Source organism: Falco cherrug, chromosome 3 (assembly GCF_023634085.1).
Source record: "Falco cherrug isolate bFalChe1 chromosome 3, bFalChe1.pri, whole genome shotgun sequence".
Classification (NCBI taxonomy): Eukaryota; Metazoa; Chordata; class Aves; order Falconiformes; family Falconidae; genus Falco; species Falco cherrug.
This window is the reverse complement of record NC_073699.1, coordinates 120,299,636-120,315,796: the sequence shown is the minus strand read 5'-3', so window position 1 is coordinate 120,315,796 and position 16,161 is coordinate 120,299,636. Positions and strand designations below refer to the sequence as shown.

At 40.6% G+C, this 16,161-nt stretch overlaps 1 protein-coding gene across 3 annotated transcripts in view; it reads right to left on the bottom strand.

Annotated features, from left to right (window-relative positions):
• The window catches only part of RLF (RLF zinc finger), a 41,873-nt gene that overhangs the window by 15,568 nt on the left and 10,144 nt on the right, over window positions 1-16,161 (bottom strand). The window contains exons 1-3 of one of the 3 annotated variants that reach the window (XM_027802035.2): window positions 12,602-12,654; window positions 8,158-8,396; window positions 5,433-5,565 (exon numbers count right to left, since the gene is read on the bottom strand). In XM_027802035.2, coding sequence (XP_027657836.1) covers window positions 5,433-5,565; window positions 8,158-8,232 — 208 coding nt within the window. In that variant the 5' untranslated portion in view covers window positions 8,233-8,396; window positions 12,602-12,654. Of the gene's footprint in view, window positions 1-5,432; window positions 5,566-8,157; window positions 8,397-12,601; window positions 12,684-16,161 lie in introns of those variants that run through there. The other 2 variants (XM_055706490.1, XM_014278149.3) reach the window with 2 other exon arrangements.

The window sequence follows — 16,161 nt, the reverse complement described above, 5'->3', positions numbered from 1 at the left end:
ACCTGCTCTAAGAATGATCTAGATTCCTCTTGTTTCTTATTGCACAGCTAGACATGCACCCAGCAATTGCTCAAATGGAGTTTTCAGCGGCGTGTCGGAGCCAGCTAGTCAAGACATGGGGAGTGTTTTAAGAGTATGTGCAGCGAGTCAGACAAATTTGATGTTTTCAGGTCAACAGTCACACATTTATCTTTAAGCACAGCTGAGAGAAACTTGCCAACGATACAGGAGGGACTCACTGCTGGTATGGACAAGAGGGTCTCACCTTGCTGCGATCTCTGGGAGTGGGCAGTAAACACGCACCCCCTCCTCCCCCAGGGGTGGAAGGTCTGTGCCCCGGGGCAGATTCCTCCACACCAAAGTGAGCGTGTATGGAACCATGCAAGGGAGGCAAACGACCCGAGCTCCTCTGTCACCCAGATGTAAGTGATGAGGGTAGGAGTAACAGTCAGATACCCGACTAGCGATTTATTTCTGTCTTAGCACTCAGTTTTCCTCTGAAGCGTCTATTCTTTTCCAGCAGCCTGCCTGCTACAACTTCCCTTTCCCTGAAAAGGGAACAAAACCCCATTTTGCTGCCTGTTGCTCAGAAGGGTTGTTTTCCCCTCAGAGAGCCTAACTTTGCACTCAATCCTAGATCCGTTACGTTTCCAAACATGTCCATGAACAGGTTTTCTCCTTCCTTTTCTTCCTAGGACCTCCTGCTGTTGTCTGTTCTGTCCCAGTATTCTACCAAACATCTCAGTACTAAACCATCTGGCCATAAAAATCAACGCAAAGACATGTTGAAACCCTCCCCTCCTCCAAAGCCTTTATAATAGTAACGGGTCAGTGCAGCTTCAAACCCCACACATACCATGGGCTCTCTTATCCTTGCTCTTTGGTCCCGGGATAAGAGATCCCCCTCTCACCCAAAAATTCATCTCATACTGCAAGTGTTTAAGTTATACCACAATATTGTATAACAGCCTTTATAAAGCACGGATGGCACTAATACATGAAAACACTGCGATCAGTATGAGAAATGTTCGAGAGAAAGAGCATCTTGGGTGAGCATTTCCATTGAAAGTACCCCTGAAACAGAACAACAACGTGCTAAAGTGCAGTACAGCATGTTAACTACACACAAGTGACACTGAAGGCTGTACATTTTACAATAGCAGTGTGGTGGAGAGTTCTCCCGGCTTTCCTACAAGTCAACTCATGTCAACAGAGATATACCAAGATGTTGGCATTGATCTGCTGCACACAGCAAAAACGCTCACCCTAACCTCTTTGTTCTTCCTGCATGACACTACTTGTTAAACAAACAAAATATTTTTAAATCAGAGAATTAAAGCTAGCTTCCTTAGGCATAGAAGAATGTCAGAGGTCAAGGTTGCTGAACAGCATCTATTATGTTCACTTTGGGATGCTCATAAAATTTAGTCATTTCAAAGGTGTAAGCAACAGTGATTTTTTTTTTTTTTGTGTGTGGCCCCTTTCTCCAGCAAATATTCATGCCCAAAGTAAACATCTTGAGCCAGCTGACAGTACAAAACAGCAACAACCACCCTAGACACATGGCAGGTTTATTTATTAACAGCATAGAAGCAGCAGACAGAACCTAAGCTGCTATGAAACTTTTGCTGAAAGAAATTTGGTAAGCCATATTTACAGTTGATGTCAGTTCTTTTTCAGGGCCAGTACATTAAAAAAAAGTAATTAAAAACCCCTTTAATCAAGAGAGACAAGAACATGTCACATTTTCACCATCTTTGATTCAAGTAAGCATCTGATGATCATTAACAGGCACTACCAGTTCACAAAACCAAGCTGGGCACACTGGGCTGCTCTCACATCTGGTTTACCAGTGGCCCACAACAGCAAAAACCAAGAATGCTTTTCAGACACACCCCACAAAGCCCAAAAGCACGAAATACAAGCAATTTAAAGAAACTAAGTTTTAGGTGACTGAAATAGCACCCATTTACAACAACACTTCAGAAGACAATCTGTGAAACTGTTGTACTGAAGGATAAAATGGCAGTTTCACCAAAACAACTGAAAAACAGTTGTGCTAGAGCTTTCTGCAGCCCTTACTCAAGGTGCCTAACAGCAGAACTGCCATCCCTGCTGGGACCTGTGGGAAGTGCATTTTGATTCCTGCTGTTTCTGTCAAATGGAGCCTGGTAGTCAGAAAAGAGATCAAAGTAGTGGTACAAGTAAGAGAAGGAAGACAAATGTGATAACTAATCAGTGACTTGAGATCTCCTATTATAGCTACAAGCATTTACGTAATATGATTCTGAAGGTAAGAAAGCATTAATTTAATGCAGTAGACATCCAGAGATAGTTGCTTAATTCCAGCTCCAACCACGTTCTGCACAAGGCCAAAAGATTAATTCCAGCTCCCCAGATAGGCCAAACGATACTACAGCAGCATCTGACTTCCTAGCACAGAGAAAAGGAGGGACTGAACAAAGATGTGGAAGTAAACCAATACCCACAAGATTTTTACTTACCATAATACATGGTACGATACACCTTCATGAATCATTTTTTTCAGCAGTAACTTCTGTAGTCACAGAATTACACTTTGATGATGTCATGAAGATAAACTAAGATAAACATTAGCAGCACAATTTAGGAGTCAAAAGATTTTCCATGCCAGAATTTGTTGCATAAAGAGCAAGATTTCTTTAAGCTCTCATTTTGCCTTGCACCAGAGTGTAGAGTATACAAATCTGGTGCATTCACCTTGCATTTTGAGAAAAGAGCAAGGTTTATGTACACCCTCAATCTACTTCTCTCTTCCTGTAACATTTTAGAGTTTTGTGACTCACAGTGACTCATCATATGCATTATTTTGACTTCTCTGGAGTCTGTATACTCCAGATATACTCTGTGGAGTATACATACAATTACAGGACACTGAATCCTATGCCCTGTGATGTCTTTCCCAGCCTTACGTTCTCACCTACAATCCCCTGCAAATCTTCAATACCTGTTCAGCATGCTCTTATCCTCCCAAGAGGCTAATAAGAACAAAACCAACCAAATAAAAACCCCTCCATCCTCTGTCATGTAAGGGCACGGAATTATTTAACTACTGAAACACTACCTCACAGTATTGGTAGATATTAAATATCCCCACTCCCCCTCTCGCTATTTTCCCATTTCCATTACTAATAATGCTACTACTTTAACCTGCCACTTTCACAGTATTTGCTGCAAACCAGAACAGCGGGAACAGAACATTGACATGGTGCTCTCACTGTCCCAGATGTTGACACATACCACATGAGCTCTATCACTGCTTACTGTTCCCTGCACTGTCAGTTGAAAGCACTCAACCAATACCTAAAACTTCTTGCTTGGGTGCTAAGATGTCACATGCACATAGCCTGGAAAGCTCTTAGAAAAATCTTTCAGATATGTCTAAGCAACTACGTTGCATATCAACAGGCCACAGGGATGACACTTTTCTCAGTTTATCTGCTCTTAGATACCCCGAAAGCAAGCAAAAAAAATCAAAGCAAGATTTCCAGAACTGCCATGAAAGCAACACACTGTAAAAAGCCACGTTTTAGGCAGATACTTGGTGTCTTAGAACCGCCCTTCATTTAAAATGTCTAACTCTTTACCTTATGATTTACTTCAGAAACGTTCCTTTGACAGACCGGTCTAACAAGGGATTCCAAAGTCACAGTCAGACCATTTAAGTATGCCTGCGGATTACTCCAGCCTATATGAGAATGCACTTGTTCAGTTACAGAATTCCCAGAAGAGCTCCAATGCATGTCCCGTTGCCTCTGCTTGCATCTCATGAAAGGCCCACTGGTGAAGACCACTCTTTCGGGCATGTATTCAGATCTAGCTAAACAGATAAATATGTACTAAATAAAGAACACCAAGAAATCAATAGTTTCAAAGTTGCCGAGTGACCTCAGAAATGCTCAGCCCCATCCAACATGGCCAGAGATGTGTCAACCAATCAGTTTGCCAGGAGAAACTTCAACCCAAACTAAAAGCCAAAGGACTGAACGAACCAGTTCTATCCCATTACTGCTGAAGCCAAGAGGTAGTCTGAACCACGTCAAGGTCCTGTGCAGGAACAAAGAAGCGTAGCAGCATTTAGTAGGATAGCCACTGGTAAAATCAGCCACGTGTGTAAGAAGCAAATTAATCTATTAGAATCCACACAGATACGTAGGAGGAAATCACTCCTACTGGAATTCACACCAGTCCTCCGCAACAGTTCTCCTGCCGCAGCTAAAGGGATTTTGCATAGCTAGCTAACCATTAGCCCGCACCAGTACACCGCCCTCCGAGTAAGGGATTCTTCAATGGCTGGAGGTTTTCATTAACATGGACCAACTTCGAAATGCAAGTTCTTTTGAGTAGAAATACACTAAGAGCAGTAACTGTGCAACTGCATGGCCTAACAATACTATAAATGAAAGACTCCAAGACAGGATGTTAGTATGGAATGCAATTCTTTTCAAGACACACTGGAGATGGCATTAAATGCTGTCTGGAGTTCAAATGTTTCTGCCATACTACTGAATACCTGAAGCAAAGACTGCAGTCCAGCCATGGCTGCTTTTTTTTTTTTAATGCTTACTAGCACAGGGAAGCAACACATCTTCTCAATAACCTTAACATGTTTCTCAGTTATGTAGCAAAATGTACTAACTTAACTCAGAGAGGCTACACAACACCAGAAAGGAGGAGTCTGCTATGGAAGAAAGCTTGACTTAAAATCCCTTTTTGTGCTCCTGTAATTTTTAAGAAAATATCTTAAGCTTCTCTTCCCCTCAACATTATTTTTAACTTTGGATTACTACTGAGGCAAACTGCGGCCTTGTGTACTGTTAATGGAACAAGTTAAAAGAAATACCAGCAAGTACTTAATGGTATCACCAATAGATATGAAAAAATTTCAGAGAGTAAAAAAAAAAAAGTATATAAAGAACTCCTTTTCCTCACCTCATATTCTCTGATTCACGATCTTATTTTCATAGCCTAAACTCAATGAGCTTCCCAGCCCAGAGCCTAATAAAAGAAAATGTCCACACTCATGTTTCCCCTCCACGTGCATTTTACACCTCTGAAATGTTGGACATACACAATTCTTCCCTGTCTCAAGGGAGCAAAATTTCTGTATTTTTATGAGGGAAAAATAAATGATTATTTATAAAAATGGAATTTCAAGATGTTCAAACCAATGGATAGTACAGCCCAAGCAGAGATGCATTAGCAAGGACACATTATCCACAGTGTCAGTGAGACAGTTTCATAACAAATATTGTTCAGCAACATATGAATACTATTGTACAACGCAATTTAAAATACAACTCTCTTCTGACTTCAAAACATTAGTTCCCTACCAAAACTTCACCAAGTAACTCCTTAATAACCACGTATCATCTCTAAAATCACTTTCTTACCTTCCTCAGTTTCTACTGGTTGCTGGGATAGAATTTTAATAAGAACTGGATTTTTCCATACTCCTTCCCTTGTGATATCCACCAGTATTTGGAGATTGTTATTCCCAAATTCCAGTAAAGCATCATGTGAATCCTACAAATTGCAAAAAAAAGGTCATTAAAAGTCTTCGCTAAATATTAAACCAATGTAATTTTGTATTACCTGTCCTAGTATTTGACTGTATTCTACTAGTTTCACACCATTCTAAGTCATTCATGTTTTAACATGTTTGCACTGGGATTTTAGAGTACATCCTTTCACTTCTCTAATTCTACAGCAAAACTTCCCAATTTCAAAGTACCGAAAGTTAACTGAAATGGCCTAACTCAAACAGCCCATCTGTAGTCCTAACTCTTTTGCGATTTTTACATTTCTCCAGGCACACATGTACATAAATTATATTATATTATATATAAATAATATGACAGAAATTATTGTATAAAAGACAAAGGATGATTTTGTATCAAAGCATTCAGTGCCATTTAAGAAAACAGAATGAAGACTAAATAGTTTTCAAAATGAGTAACAAAATGCCAAGAGTGTAAAATTTTACATTTAGGGTTAATGGCAGTGAGATGATCCGGCAACTCCCATTTCTGAGAACTATTAAAGGCGTCACTCACTAGTCTGAGGGAAGGGGGGGGGGAACATCCTTAAACTACATGAGCAGCAGCACAGCGGGAAAGGCTCAGAAACAACCCTCATCTACCAAAAGGGCGAGGCTGGGGTCATATGAAGATGCAGGTTTCCTGGTGGTCAGAGATGCAAGAAGTCTCAGGGAACTTAAGAAAGAGAGAGCAGCACGCAACACACAGCAGAGACTGCTGCACACTACTCACAATCCAGACCAAACCGGATTATAAATCATTTCCTTTAAGATGAAAACATCCTCCTACTGGATACAGATACAAAATTTCCTTAGAAGCCAATACATGTCCAGTGCATTTCCTTGGAGATTCAGGGATCTCCAGCACTGAAGTTTTGAAGCTGTGAAGGCTGACCCAGATACCCTCCTCACTGCACAGGCCTCCCGCTGAAGTTCATCCACCAAACCTGTATAAATAGCAAAATACTCTGAGTGACCCAGGCCCTACTGCTTTTATTTCTGGAAATCTGAGGAGGGAAGGGAGGGGGGTGGGGGTGGGGGGGGTGGGAAAGTAATGTTACACATGGAAAGAAGCCTGAAGTCTAACACAGAAGAAAAAGCAACTGGAAACAGATTCCAGCACTTAATGTCCCCCGCAGGAAAACCAATCTGGGGTGACTTGCACTGAAAAAACCTAAAATATCATCATGCAGAATTTTCTAACACTAACAAACTGAAGCCAACTAACTGTAGGCAATTTGTAGCTACACGTTCAGTAAAAATATCTTAAACTTAAGAATGAGTTTGATACGTGACAAGATCCCCTAGTTCTAGTGAGCCGTTTTAGGTGGGCAGTACTTTTAACACTATTATTAACCTCAGGTTTGCTTTCAATGGCCTCTGATGTGTCCTCTATATACACCGGAATCAATTCAGTGTTCTGATTTATCGAATTAAATAGGGCTAATATTATGACCACTGAGAACACCACAGTAACCGAAGAGCCCTGTAGAATGGGCTGTCAAAAGATGGCAATAACCTGCACGCCACAGTGCCACGCAGAAGACATGGCTTTCAAATTCCCGAGTTTCCTTCTATAACCAACTGACTCTGCTACGAAAAAACCCCAAGACTTTCTCATCTACCGTACACAGTAGAAGGCATCTTTGCATTTAATGATTAGACCCTTTAATAAATAATTTGACTTACGCGCTACGCATTTTTTTCAATACAGTATGTTGCCAGAGCATCGTCTCCCATACTAACATTATAGCTTTAACCTGTACCAGTCTCAAGCAATAATCAGATCATAGATCAGGTCAAAGACTAAGTCCAAAAAGCCATCAGCATTTAACAGCTTATGACTTCAAATATCACATGGGAGACTGAACTCAGTGAGCTTTACCGAGCTACAGAGCTGTGAGAAGGCATTCAGCACATGTTAAGCCTTGGAAGGAGGTGGAACTAACCAGCAAAGCCCTTCCCATCAGCCTGTATCAATCAAGTAAAGGCAAGAAGTGCCAGGTTCCTTACACTTAGCACATGTAAGAGGAGAAAGGACACCACATCTTTTAAACAGCACGTTTTCTTGAAGAAAAGCAACAGCCGAATCAGTTCTCGTTATCAGAAGACCTTTGGTAATCAGGCTACATTTCCTTTGAGGCTATCATTTGTATGTTCAGATTCTTCACTAAGAGCTTCAAGAAAGCATTAATAACCCATACAAATTTAACAACTGTACTGCAAATCTTGAGAATTTATGCTATTTCCTGGCATCACTTCAATAAAAGCATGTAACTGACATTCCCGGCTCTTACTGTTGAGAAACAGCTTAACAAATATGACCCAAAGAACCATCTCTCAGATTACTGATGTTTTACTGTACTTAAATGTACTGCAGTACTGCAGAAGACATAGCTTTAGGAAGCCGCAGAGAGCTCTCGGGACATTACATATAGTGCTGTCACCCAAATACCTGTTCCAGCAACTCAAAGATACTTATCAGTGAAAAACACTGAACTACAAACCTGATCGTCAGCTCTGCACGGTTCTGAAAGGCAAGGCAAGGAAAACACCAACTCCCGCCTGTATGAACTCACCCTCTCTACTGACAAGTCAGGGATATTCCCATCCTGGCCCCAGCAAACACTCGCCAACCAAGTGCCAAAGACCATACAAGCAGGTTTTGTAACACCACGTTGCACTAGCTGAGATCCATTGCCTCTTAGTGATACTTATCCCATGCCCCTCTGCTACTGGGCTGCATGTTCTGAGGAGCTAGAAGCCATTGCCTCAGAGGAAGACACGCTTTTCTGCTGCCACCACGAGAACGATGCAGCTGAGGAAAAAAAAAAATCATCACACAACCTGGACAAGGGTGAGGTACTACTACTGAAAAAACTGCAATCTCTCAGCCTATGACATTCTGCAATCCAGACACTGAATGTAAACGCTGTTTTCCCAACAGCAACTCTTTTCTGATCCGAGGGCTTCAGGATGTAGAACAGAGCTAGCAGAGCCCAGTTCAGTTGTAAGGATCATCCCCATTTCAGCACCTTCATATTAAGAGCTGAAAGAACCTTGGAAGGTCAGAAAGAAGGGGCCTATTATACAAGTCAACCGCGATCTGCTGAGTCAGCACCATCTTTACGATTCAGGGTATCAATACTGAAATACCAAATATAAAATTCAGCAACGCATGCACCATAAGTGACCACTGACAATACAAGCCACTTCTACTCTAACACTTAGCTGAATCCTTCCTTATTGGACCTACTGAAGAGTATAAGGCTAATATTAATGGAAATACTTATGAAAAACTACTACAATACTTCGGAAATCTTTGAAGAAATCTAATGCAAAATTTAAGTATACAGATCTCATCATGTTGGGACAACACCATGTTCTGAAGAGAAGGACACAAAGCATTTAATTCTACATGAAGTCAGGAAAGGATATTATAGTAAAAAGCTATGGACAAACTTAAAACAATCCTTGGAACAGTTTACTGAAGATACCAGGATTTTTCAGTCCTGGCAATTTAAAGCTCACAGCAATCACTACAGTGTCACAAAAGTTTTCATTTTATGCTCACCCTCAATACACAACTTTTCTAAAGAAAGCATTCATGCTCTTTGTAAGGCTTGAAGGGAACCCTGTTCCACAATCCGTATTCAATTCCCACGACAATACATCTCTACTGCCACTAAAGCTGTTCTGAATGCACTGCTTTATCACACCCATCCCCACAGTACCTCTCCACTGGGTTCCTCCCCCAGACTACACGAGCTTACCTGTAGCAAGGGCCCTGCCGTAATTCCGACCCAATCTTTTTCTCATATTTTACAGTATTTCCCCACCCACATCCGCTGCCATTGCATAAAACCCACGCTGGGACTCCTGCCATACAATCTCACTCTTTTCAAGGTTTGTTTTCAAGACCACACGCTGCCTCTGATCTTGCTTAGAGATAATGAAAAAGTGGACTTATGGGGGACTGCGGGGCATAACTACTCTTTCTTAGGATCAAAGAACAAACAGGTTCAGACACCAAATAAAGTTTTTGATAACATTTTGTATGTGAGCTGGACATCAGCAACACTCCCATTTTCAGCTTCAGAACAGTCCCTACACCTTGCTGCTTTGAAATGCAAGCCCATACCTTCTTCACTCCTGTGATGAAAATTTATTTGAAGTTTCACTGACTCTCACTACCTGTGCAGATTGTTAGAGCAACAATTACTGCAGGCACATCTGGAAGAAATGCCTCTGTCCCACATTTGCTACAACCACCAGTTACATTTGGAGTTATATTCCTCAGCCATACTCTCCTCTTTTGCTAGGAAAGGAATAAGCATATTCACACCTGCCAATACAGGGCATGTTCTAATATATAATTCCGCAGTGCTTTGCTACTGGATTTGCCTGGAAATTGGCACATCAACATGGTCACAGGCTTTAAACCTGCAAGTGTTCACATGACTGCCTACGAGTGAATCCTGTCTAAAGTTGTATATTGCCCGCTGTATTCAATGCATACTCCTTCTCTGTTACTCTCCTCTGATGACAAGCGAGTTCCTACTGTACTCCAGGGCAGGGTACAGATGTTCTCGTTCTCATATTTCTGCAAGAGTGCTACCTCAAAAACACATTAGAGGCACCTGTTTGTAAAGGTTCACAAACCTCTTCAGCAAGGTTTCAGAGTACTAATATGTGTAATAAGCTTTGCACAAATCTTTTACTATCTAAACTATTGGGAGCATTAGATGAGTGCTATACCTGGAAGCCACCGTTTGAAAAACATCAGTACAAAAGCCAAGTACATTACTATACCTGGCAGCAGCACATCTTGAGCTTTCCTTTAATTCTAAAAGTTGACATGAGAGATCTGGGCTTGCATCATCCTTCTACCCCTGGAACTTAACAGTTTTCTTCCAATATATTCAGCCTGAATAAAGTCATCTCATCTGACTAAAAACTTGCTCTCTATTGACAAAAGTATCAAAGCTTGATCACTTGCTTCAGAAACCTAGAAATGCACATGTTTATTGCACCACAGAAATTATTCTCCTTGGTATCAAGAATTCTCCTTGCAGATCCCTCCAGTTAAAAGCTGGGAATTCTAGAGCTACTTTGTACCTCTTGTAACAGGAAAAAGCCTGTAGATGCCATCCCATTCTCTGAACATGAGAAAACATACTGCTTTAATTCTAGGCTATCTCAGTTACAAACTTCCTATATGCCTTGTAGTGTATGATAAGCTCAGAAGGCTTAGGGGAGACCTAAACATGTTACAGTGTTTAAAGGGTGGCTACAAAGGAGACAGAGTCACACGGAAAAAATGAGGTGCAATGGGTACAAGTTAATCCTGTGGAGGTTCCAGTTGGATCCAAGAGGAAAATTTTTCACAATGAGAACAATCAGCCACTGGAACTAATAATCTCCCCAGGGAAGTGGTGTATTTCCCAACATCAGACACTTTCAAGATTCAGCTGGACAGGATGCTGGGCCACCTTGTCTAGACTGTGCTTTTACCAAGAAAGGTTGGACCAGATGATGCTTGAGGTCCCTTCAAACCTTGTATTCTATGATTCACTCCCCTTCCTCCAATGATGACTGCATTAGTGAATTAATGGGAGCACAGACCCAGCCTCTGCAACACAATGGCTAATAGATACAGACTATGTGTAATAGACGGCGTAGCTGGGTATTGTCAAAACAAACAGATGCACCTTCAGACTTGGTTCTGGAGTGCTGCAGTGTCCACTGTCATCTGCTGTAGTCACAGGACTTATGTTCCAACACTCAAAATAAAGGACAAATCTTTGACACCACTAAGACCATAGGATTTAAACTGTACCTACTGCATTTCCTTCTGCTACCAAGTACATGCCACATCCAACTGTTCTTAGGGTTACAATGATAGTACGTATTCCATAGTATCTCAAGTATCTCAAGAAATCTTGAGGTCTATCCACACCTGAAGTCACCAGTCACAGACCAATTCTGTCGCTTCCACGACCACCAGGACTACAGAGCTCTACTAGTCCGTTTCTCTCAGTTTAAAGTGCTGGGTTTATTCATCTTCAGCCTACCTAAGAGTTTCCACACCTGCAATTTCCCTGACTGCAAGTGAAATAAAAGTAAAATTCCAGAACCTCTACACCTACACCTTCAGAGCTACTGCAGCAGCCAAGCCAGAGGGACTGAGGAAATCCCCAGTCACAGGGGGATAAGGTCTTGCGATAAGGTCTGCACGAGGACAGCTGCGATCTCTAAGTTTACTTCCTTCCAGCGGCTTCCTGCCAAAATCTTCACTTCATTAACTTAAAACTGATACTAGCTTCCTACTTCATCAGTCACAGTTAAAGCCAGAACAGGAAACAGCAGCAACAGATCAGTCCCTGGTCCTGGAAGGGTCTATTAGTTTAAAGGCAGCAAGACCACCACGCCTGTCCTTCAGCTCCATGAGGAACACAACTCCTTGCAGACACCTAGGTACTACCTCCAGACTAAAACCTTGAAAACATCTCTCCCTCCTAGGTAGTCTACAGAAGCCATCTTCATCTGAGTGTACGACTAGTAGTATTATAAGCTTGTTTCTGCACCACCTCAGAAGAAACACTTATAGAAACCACCTGGACTAAAGACCTGTCCTACATTTTCATCTCTCTCAAATCAGGTATAGACACTAACTTTGCCACTCAGAAGCTCTTTTAGTCGTCTTTAAAGTAATGCTTTGGAGCCGTTACATCACTCCATCAAAATCAGTCTTCCTCTCACACGAACCACTGGATAGATCAATATTTGCTACGATTCTCTTGCTGCAGCTGCTGTTGACTGTGTAGTTATAAATCTGCTGTTAGGCTCAAGGCTCCCAATACTGTTGTTGCAGTTAGTTTTTTGCTGCTCAGAAATTCTTGCTGCCTAGAAAACAGCAATGTAGGACAGGCAGAATTCAGTGGAAGGGTAGAAGAGGAGGAGCACAACAGCAGCCGCCTTTTTTAAATATGTAAGCTGGTAAAAGAAATTCAGAACACTTACCTGTATGGATTGATGGAATCCTAACCACACCTCATGCGGCAATTCACTTTCAGGAATTGAAAGCAGTAGCTCAAAGCAGCTCCTGGAAAAGTAAGAGGCAAGTAAGCAAGCTACCCGAACACATGCTGTTACTTTAAATAACTCTTGTGGCACATATTACTTAGCATTCAGATAACAAATGACATAACATTGAAATACATTTGACTGCAAAAATCAGTTAAAGGCCAGAAACAGGCAAGAGTCATCGTATGGAGAGTGCTCCTTTTTACTACGCACAATCTTGCTAGGATAAGATTGCAGCTACTTTTATAATCCAAGATAGTTTGTTCAACATTGCTCAGGAATGTTGCATTACAGAATTTCTGCTCTTTCCTCTCACAAAGAATTCCTAACATTCATTCTGAATAAAACTCTTTTAACCCCAGCATGGCCTCTGTGCCTAGAGTAAGAATGAAAACCAGCTCCAGCTAACTTAAAAGTTTCAATGCTGACATACAAAGATAGGAACATTAAAGAACAGCTTGACAGAAGACACATGCAGCGATCAGCACAGAAATGGACCTAGAGAACAGATTCCTAACAGCATCCTAAAAGCAACAGACTGACAATCTATTTCAAGAGGTGCACCAGCACAGAAACAGACCCACAGAACAGATTCCTAGAAACGCCTTAATGAGTCTTTGATAACTGGGAGTGGTAGTAGTGGACTCAAATACCTATGGTGCCAACTGTAACAAGCTCAAGAGCTTACCAAATGAAAAGTAAACCCCCACCCACGTTGATATGCCTATCAAAAATGTTCAGATTAAGGTCAGAGTTAAGCAGATCACACTGTGAAATATCTAGTTCATTAACTCAGGGAACTGCTGAATTTGTGTAGCTCAGTTATCTGCACAACACAGGTGGAAAACATTCCCTTATTTCTTCACTAAGCCAAACTCCTGCTTAAAAACAGGACACTAGTCACCGACCAGTCTTGATTTATTATACCCAGGAAAGTTTGTTACATCTCATTTTCAACTGTGTCAACGGTTAATGTTAGTATCAGTCAGCCCCATCACAATGGCATGTGAACTTCTGCTGTGTATCTGCTTTTCCAAATAAAAATTCAGGAAAGCAAGAAGGGTTCAGAAAGATTTAATATTTCTGAAACATCTAGCAAATTTGAGACCTATAAATTCCATACATAATTTCAGGCTCCAAGAACAGACAGGGGGAAAAGCAAGACCTACTTGATAGTCCCTCATTTAGATCATCAGGTCAATGCTATCCCTTTTCAGAAACAAAAAGGAAACGACTGTATGTATTTAGCACATCCATGTCTTTTCAGGGAAAAGTCCTGGAGAACAAGAATCACTGTTTTCTAGGAGATAAAGCACTGGCAGGACTACTGCCTGTATTTTTCTCAAAAAGGGCTATCTAAACTTGTATGGGACACGTGGATTACCTAAACCCCAACTACTGCACAGAATAATTTGACCTGATCAAATGAAATGTGTTAACTATGACACTGTCTAGAGATTCACAAAATCTACACACAGCAAAAATGTCTCAAATCGTAACAGGTCTAAGACTCTACCTATAATACATGCACTGAGTAACTGCTATAAGCTACACCTACATTATTAGTTCCAACTCATGCTATTTTTTCTTCAAAACCTCCACTCTCAAACGTTAAACAGAAGAATGACAGGATGACACGTTCCGTCTTACCGTAGATAGAAGAGCTGAGCTTGGGGAAGGGGACAAGGAAGAGATGACCATAAAGCAAACACAAGTTTCAAAACTGCCTAGTACCCGAAATGAATGATTTTCCCCTTTACTCCTGACTTCTGAGAAATACATTGAACAGTTGCCTCCAAAATGCTATGGCTAATCAGTTTTTAGCCAGATTCAACATAAACAAAATCAAATGGACAAATACTTAGTTAACATCTGGCCAACCTTTTAATATTTCATTTAATATTGGGCCTTCACTGCCCAATCCTGTTCCTTTAAATAGAGGTTTATATAGAGCAAAAGCTCTAAACACTCCTACTAGGCAGAGAATAGGATAGCCTTCATCACTGTCATTCAGTAATTATTCACATCACCAGGCAATGAAATTTCACTCATTACTATACGCATTACTATACGTAACAGGATTGCCAGATACTCCAATTGTCATAGGTGTTGATTTTATATAATAACCAGGACTTACTTTTCCCTTTTCCTGAATTTACAAGTTAATTCACCAGTTCAGATGTCTACACCGAGGAGGTTGCTACTGGACTATCAAAAACAACTTTACAAGGTCTCATAGCAGCTGAACTCTATTTTAACATAAGAAGAAAAAACCAAACAAAAACCCCAGCACCCTAACAAGACAAAAACACCCACAAAAAAAACCCTAGGTATGTGTCCAATTTTCACGCATGTCACACAGACTCTATTCATCAAATGAAAATTTGCAAACGTCACAGTCTATGTGCTTTTGAAAAGTCTTTTGATGTACACCTCAGACAAAATCAACCAATTCTATCTACTACCACTTTTAATTCCTGGAAATACTTTTTTGTATGTATGATATTGGTTATATAAAACATCAGGTTTAAACAAAATGGCAAAGCAAGATTTTAAAAATAATTTTCCTGTACTTAATCCTTAAGGACTGTGAAAAAAAATATCTGAAATTAGACTTTCAAAGCATTGTCTTCATAGACTGTTATCTCACTCTGTATAGACAAGAGGGCTGAATTTATGCCTCAAGAGTTATAGTCTGCTGTAGTAACATAGCACTGAGCTGAACCAAGAGCCAAAAATTATTTTGTTGTGAGTTCTTAAGTCTTCCTCAGGACCCCAACACCAAGCACTCTAGTTTGGAAACCGCTCCAGAAGAAATCTGGAGCTCCAATTGTATAGCCAGCATGTAAAACAATGTACAGCTCAACTGCAAAAGTAACATCCAGGATATTCCAATTAAGTTTTCCTAGGTAGAAAAATAAGTAGAATTCCAAGTCAATTGCATACGTTTTTGTTGTAAGAACTGACTCAAATGCACAGCTGCATAAAGCCTAGCCAGCCTTCCCTACTGGCAAGGGGGAAGAAATGCCCATTTAGCTTAATTCTTCCCTTTGCTTCTTATTATACAATACCTCAAAACACAACTATAGCCCTGAAAGCCCATTTCCTCCTTTACTGTAATGCAACTAAACGGAATTTAGGTATCAAGGCAAAGACCACAAATCAAAATACCAGCATCACTTAACTAAGTCAAGCCTTTTTAGCCCACTCTACCAATACCACCACAATACCTACCTATACAAACTTAATTCCAAACTTAAATCACAATTTTTGCAAATAAAACATAATGGGTGCTTGAATGCTTCCATTATTAAAATAAAATAATTTCTCAGGCACTCAACTTCAAAATACCTTTCAGGAGGAGGTCTCCTAGACTTAAATTTCTTAATTTTGGGAGGAATAACTCTAGGCAAAAATCAACACATTATCTGCATACAATTACTCTGTAATAATTTTATACCTCATTCACCATTATTTTTAGACAGAGATTTTAAAAA